A 6357-nucleotide genomic window follows, 5' to 3' on the forward strand; every position below is an offset into this window, starting at 1 on the left:
AAAAAGGTTTTTTTCTTCAAAAAAAAAAAAAATCAAAATTTTTTTTCAAAAAAAAGTGTGGGTTTTTTTTTTTTTTTTTTTTTTTTTTTTTTTTTTTAAGTGTTAGAGGTATTTCTGGTTGCAGTAGAGACCCAAATTGATGTGCAAACACTTGCAAAATGTGAATTTTAACATTTTTATTTTAATACTTAAAATGACATTTTTACTTTTGCTGTGTGTAATGTGAAGTGAAACAAACTTTTGTACTGTGCATTTTATCATCTCAGTAAAGTAAAGTCTGGCATTCATATGAGCAGTCTGACACTGTATGACATGTTCAGCTCAGCAACAAGTTCCAGCCTGTCCCTCTCTGCCTCCTCTATAACCTCTTTGCTGGATCTAACCTCCCAGGAAGCAGAGGGTAATCGAGATGAGGACCTCTGTCTGGCAGATTGCAACTCTGTCGACAAGAGTGAGACCACAGAGCCTCTGAATAACAAGCCTGCTTGTGCGTCATTCTCTCCTCTGGAGGTAGCCAAGGCTCAGGACTACATTTGTCCTCAGCCAGTTCCTGAAGGTAAGAGAGAAACCTCTCTGGTATGTGGGAAGTTAAGTATCGTGGACTAAAAAGCCATCAGGATATACACACTGTGATAATTTGATAGTTGTCAGCCCGAAAAAACTTGAAGAATCGTTAAATCTGCATGCATGTTTTGGCAGAGATGCTGCGAGGCTGGTGGAGAATTTCAGATGTGGAGAACCTGCAGAGTCTGGTCAATTCTCTTCATAACCGGGGTATCAGAGAGAGGGGGCTGCAGAAACAGATCCAAAAAAATATGGAGCATACGAGCCAGATCTACGCCAACCGAGCAAATGGTAATTTAAACTTCAACTAATAATATATGAACAAGCTGAAATTTTATATTTTGAGATGCACAAATTGCATTGGCTTGAAAAAGTATTCATATCACTTATTATCAAAATACATTTGTTAAACAAGTCAGGGCACAAGTTAGGGATGTGTGTGCACGTGAAACACAAGATGGATGAAGGGTGTCGTCTCTACGTGGAATATTGGTGCCAAATTACCACAATGGGACAAATGGCTAAGCTTTAGAAGCCAGGTGAAGAAAACCTGTTAGTCGTTGCAAAAGACTTGAAACTGGGACAGGTGTTCATTGAACAATGACTCCAAACATTCACCCAATGTAAAGATTTATCAAAACTTACTCTTGTGTTGGAACGGCCCACTCAAAGTCCAAGCGTAAATCCAGGTGATTATCTGGCAAGACTCAAACATTTGTGTTAGCAGATTCATTTAATCTAATCTGACTCCACTTGAAACATTTTTTTTACAAAAAAAAACAAAAAACAATGAGTACAGTTTTCATTTTCTAGACATGCAAACCTGCTAGATACATAACCCAAAAAATTTGCTGAAAGTTTGCCTCAAAGAAGCTAAATACAAATACACCTCATTTTCTAGCTCTTCTTTTGTAGTTAACAAATATTATAAAACCAATTATTTCGTTTTTGCTTCACAGTTGCATACTATACCATGCTGATTTGTTGGATAAAATCCCATTAAAATATACTGAGATTTGTGGCTGTAATGTAAAGACATTCAATGGATATGAATACTTTTGCAAGGCTTTGCAAGTTGACTGTAGATCCTAAAATATTTTACCATGTCTGTGGCAGCAGAATTTGACACAAAAGACCCAGAAAAGCAGAAGATAAGCAGGGAGATTTTTGAAGGCTGGTGTGTTGAACAGCGAGCCGTTGAGGTTGACGGCAATCTGCTGCTGCAGGTAGAAGCTCTGGAGAAAAATGTCCTATCTGCCAACTTACACATTCAGGTATGCATCTGTGTCTGATTCATAAACTCCAAAATAAAATAAGATTCCTACAACACCATAATGGTTATAATGCACAAATGTACCTACTTTAGGGTTGGATGCCCAGTGAGCCCCAGTACAACAGTGACGATCTGGTCTGTTTTGAACACGAGCCCTTGTCTTCCGTTTCTTTGGACAACAAAAAATGGGAAGAAACTCGACAGGAGAGACTTTCAGGCTTGTTGATGCGACGCTCCAACAGTCTTCTTGACGTAGCAGTCATCAAGCTTGCACACCTGGAGAGGAACATTGAGCGAAGGTAGACCTCAAACTACACACCTCTGGTCTGACAGCACAATGTGATTATCATGTTTATATTTGAGGTAAAGTGAGACTATGGATGCTGCTTTGTAACTAAAAACTATATGGGCTGCTGCTTATTCTGTTTTAATTCTCCAATGAGTCTTATATTGTCTCTTTACAGCAACAAGCAGGAGGTGGCTCCTGGAATGAGACGGTGGCATAAAGCCCTCGGTAAAATCCGCAGTTCAGCTCAGCTGTCTCTTTGCATTCAGCATCTGCAGAAATCTGTTGTTTGGAAACAAGACGTCATGAAAGTGGTTGGTTTTCCCTGATATCTCTCTTTGGTTATACATTAAAAAAAATTGCAACACTTACACTAAGGAGCAAGTGTTTTGTAAAAATCCCTAATAAAGTGATTTGTTCTGAGCTATCTGAAAATAGGCTGTTTTAATAGATTAATGCTTTACCATCTGAAATGTTAACAGTCATGATAAAAGCATTTTAATTATCATTTGAAACTTTGCAAAGTGATCTTGCATATTTGTCTTTATATTTTTGTTTTATCAGCAGTGCCAGCTCTGTCAAAAAGGAGACAACGATGAACTACTTTTACTGTGCGATGGCTGTGACAAAGGCTGCCACACGTACTGCCATAATCCAAAGATAACCATGGTACCTGCCGGAGCATGGTTTTGTTCTTCTTGTGTGAGTGAATGATTCCTTTTTGACAATTTGTTCTTGATTTTCAATGGACAGATGGTGCATTTTTAGATCCTCTAAAATCTTCTGTGTTCCGTCACTCAGGAAAGTGGTCAAATCCCTCCCAGCGGGGAGCAACAAAGCCAAACAGCTGGAGGAAAGCACAAAAGCAGTGAGGTAAAACAAAACTGTAAGCCATCTGTGAAGGGAGAGCATGTCAGTGAGGAGGTTGCCAGCAGCAACAACATGCCAAGAAAAGGTTCCAAGGAGTTCAAAAAGAGGAAAGGAGAAGGCAGCTCTGAGCCCAGGATTGACAGCCTTGTTTCCTGTGCAAAAAGGGCCAAAACACCCAACAGTGAGCTGGCTGTGTGTCGGTATGTACATGCACATTCAGAACATACAGCAGTTGTCTTCTTTTGTATAAAACAACCATAATATTTAGTTCAAGAAAGTGAAACTTAATCGAAAAAGGATGACCAGCTGTTTCTGCCCTTCAGAGTGCTGCTGGCTGAGCTGGAGGCCCATCAGGACGCTTGGCCCTTTCTGAGACCGGTTAAGCTCAAGTCTGTCCCTGGATACAGAAAAGTAATCAAGAAACCAATGGACTTCTTTACTATTAAGGAAAAACTCATCAACAACATGTAAGTATTAATATCATTGTGCCAAATATATATATAAGCATATATAAATGTGTATATACACTCCCTTTCAAAAGTATCTATGTCCCTCATACTTTTCCACATTATGTCACATTACAGAAGCAATTTTCAGTGAGTTGGTCGCATAAAACCCTTAGTTTTATGTGATGTGAAATTGAAAGTAGTGCATAATTAAAAAGAAAATGTTCTATAGTTTCCAATACTTTTTTTTCTTTTTTTTTTACAAATAGTCTGAAAAGTGTACTTTGACTGAACAGTTCTGATGTATAATTATGCTCTGATCTAAATTCTTGCATTGCTGTATGTTTGGGATTGGTATATTCCTTCTATCTTGATGATGTTCAATAATGTTCTCAAACAAACTTACGAGGCCTAAAAAGAATATTTATGTTCTAACGCAAAACTGAATTGAATCATATTTACTATTGATTTTTGGGTTTTGGGTTAGTGTAAAGCCAGTTGAAAACATTGTTTTTAAAACCACTTCAAAATTATGCCCCATTTGAAGCTGATCCATCTAAAAAAAAAAAATCATTAAAATACATTAAACTTTTCAACATTTTAATAAACTTCAAAGGGTTGGAATAATTTTGCAAGGCACAGTAAATAATTACATATAAAAGTTTGGTGTGTAAATTAAACTGTTCTTTTATGATTACAGGTATTTAAATCAGGAGAACTTTGTTATTGATGTGAACCTGGTTTTTGATAACTGTCAAAAGTTTAACGAAGATGACTCTGAAATTGGACGAGCCGGCCACAGGATGAAGAGATTTTTTGACAAACGATGGACCGAGTTACTGCATTGAAAAAAAAAAAAAAAACACCACATTTGACACAGCAATAACCGTATTATTCTTTGTAATTAAAGCTCTGACTTTAACTTTTGAAAAGATCGCACACCTTTTGTAAACACTGATGTGCAGAGTCAATAAAGGTAACGGAAAAGACTTGTGGAATGTCTACTTGTGTTGAATACTTCATTTAATAAAATACTTAATCCTGAACCCAGTGTTGTCAGAAATCTAATTTATCAAGACGATGTATGTGTTTTTTTTTTAAATATTATATTGAAGTTCTTGTCATTGGGTATTGGATTTCACAAATATTTTTTTTTTTAGAAAATGTGATATACAAAGTACATGAACTATTTGACTCTGGCCGACAGAACTACATGTAAACCACAGGATTACTATCACAGACGGGTAGCTGCATGAATAGATTCCCCAAAAAAATTGGCCACAACAAAACACATGAAAATTAGCTTAGGAGGAGCAGCAGAACAGACTGGAATAACCAAATTCATTGATGATTTCTAGGGAAGTGGCAAATTCACAGAAAACGTATGTTAGTCAGTGTTTCACAGATGCTGATCATACTTATATTATCCACAGTTTCAGAATCTGTGCCAAAATATGTAAAACTAAAACTGCTCTTCTGCCTGCTTTTGTGAACCAATCAGCCGATTTCAGTGACCCAAATTATGCAGAGGATTAGGTTTTTTTTTGTTTGTTTTTTTAAATTTATATTTATTCTCTTTTAGATTTGATGGGAAAACACCACTGGATTGTATCTTGAAGTAGTTTTTAACTGTGAACTAGATTCTAAAACTGTCTATTTTTCACTCATTTGTTTTAACAGCAATTTAGGAAATTAAAGGGGACAAATCTTTGTATAACTCCCGGTTTCTGTTTTATTGAGTCAACTATGAACATTGTGTAATGCAATGACGAACCGTCACAAGACTGATAACAAGCAAGATAAATTTTATTGGTGTGCTGTAGGCGGAAGCAAGGACATACTTATTAACGAACAAGGGCCTCATTTCACTTTCTGGACATTTGTCAGTTTTCAAACAGCGACAGAACAGCAGGCAGAAAGTAGAATAGCTTCTTCCTGCTTGTACTTTCGGACCATTTGCGCCACCCTGAGACTGATTTACGGCCAGAGTCGACAGGTGCCAACATGGTCTCTTTAATTCGTACAATTCGAGATCATACAGACGAGATCAGCTGCTGTGCCTTCTCTCAGTCTACTCTGGTGACCGGATCAGCTGATAAAACGATCCGGGTGTATAGCACGGCGGACTTTAAGGAGTTGCCCTTCTCTCCTCTGACGGGTCACGGCTACGGGGTTCACCGCTGCTGCTTCAGCTCCTGCGGCAGCTACCTGCTAAGCTGCTCCACGGACGGCTCCATCGTAGTTTGGAGCTCGGAGACAGGTGAGCTACTCTCGGCGGTGGAGCACCCGGGCCGCAGTCCGCTCCGAGTCTGCGCGTTGGCGCCGGACTCCTGCCTCCTGCTGGCGGGTGCCTGTGATGGCACCGTGGCCCTCTGGGACTTCCCTTCCAAGACACTACGCAGGTATACTTCCTCGTTTCTGATACCAGACCGTATTTGTCTGAAAGTACTCTTAAATGATGTAGACGTGTCCACTGCTGACACTGCTGGAAATGTGCCATGTTATCACAACAGTAACATTTCTTCATCCATTCATTTTTTTTTGTACTTTCCTCAAAAAAAAATGAACAACCTCTTTAAACACCCCATTGTTGCCCCACTTGCTAGATAATTGTAAAGGCCAAAATAAAACATATCGGCAGAAAGAGAAAAAAAATACAGATTTTTTTTGTATCCTATAGATGACTCCAAAGGTCAGCAGGAGGTCATCCAGATTTAATTTAGTTTAATTATGGATGCTAATCAAATGTTTAATTGAAGTCAGCAGGCCCAAAAAACGAACCTGAACCACAATAATGTAAATATAATGAAATAACCTTTGATTAAGAAATATAGAATTAAATGTTACATCTTAGTATTTTTACTCATCTTACAAAAATACTAAGTGTGGCTCCCTCCAACACTGTAAGTGACCCTCAT

At 38.2% G+C, this 6357-nt stretch overlaps 2 protein-coding genes across 7 annotated transcripts in view; both read left to right on the plus strand.

Annotated features, from left to right (window-relative positions):
* LOC106962850 (bromodomain adjacent to zinc finger domain protein 2B-like) overlaps nucleotides 1-4485 on the plus strand; it is a 35589-nt gene extending 31104 nt beyond the window's left edge. For 3 of the 4 annotated variants that reach the window (XM_015057497.1, XM_015057499.1, XM_015057500.1), the window contains 9 exons: nucleotides 391-556; nucleotides 700-855; nucleotides 1681-1838; nucleotides 1931-2136; nucleotides 2302-2437; nucleotides 2688-2825; nucleotides 2925-3193; nucleotides 3317-3460; nucleotides 4140-4485. In XM_015057497.1, the coding sequence (XP_014912983.1) occupies nucleotides 391-556; nucleotides 700-855; nucleotides 1681-1838; nucleotides 1931-2136; nucleotides 2302-2437; nucleotides 2688-2825; nucleotides 2925-3193; nucleotides 3317-3460; nucleotides 4140-4287 (1521 nt within the window). In that variant the 3' untranslated portion in view covers nucleotides 4288-4485. The remainder of the gene's footprint in view (nucleotides 1-390; nucleotides 557-699; nucleotides 856-1680; nucleotides 1839-1930; nucleotides 2137-2301; nucleotides 2438-2687; nucleotides 2826-2924; nucleotides 3194-3316; nucleotides 3461-4139) is intronic. The other variant, XM_015057498.1, reaches the window with a different exon arrangement.
* Nucleotides 4486-5035: 550 nt separating this feature from the next.
* Nucleotides 5036-6357, plus strand: part of LOC106962849 (WD repeat, SAM and U-box domain-containing protein 1-like) — a 28798-nt gene continuing 27476 nt past the window's right edge. For 2 of the 3 annotated variants that reach the window (XM_015057494.1, XM_015057496.1), the window contains exon 1: nucleotides 5036-5841. In XM_015057494.1, the coding sequence (XP_014912980.1) occupies nucleotides 5444-5841 (398 nt within the window). In that variant the 5' untranslated portion in view covers nucleotides 5036-5443. The remainder of the gene's footprint in view (nucleotides 5842-6357) is intronic. The other variant, XM_015057495.1, reaches the window with a different exon arrangement.

The sequence above is a fragment of the Poecilia latipinna genome, unplaced genomic scaffold (assembly GCF_001443285.1).
Source record: "Poecilia latipinna isolate Pla-1442-1.1 unplaced genomic scaffold, P_latipinna-1.0 Scaffold1467, whole genome shotgun sequence".
Classification (NCBI taxonomy): Eukaryota; Metazoa; Chordata; class Actinopteri; order Cyprinodontiformes; family Poeciliidae; genus Poecilia; species Poecilia latipinna.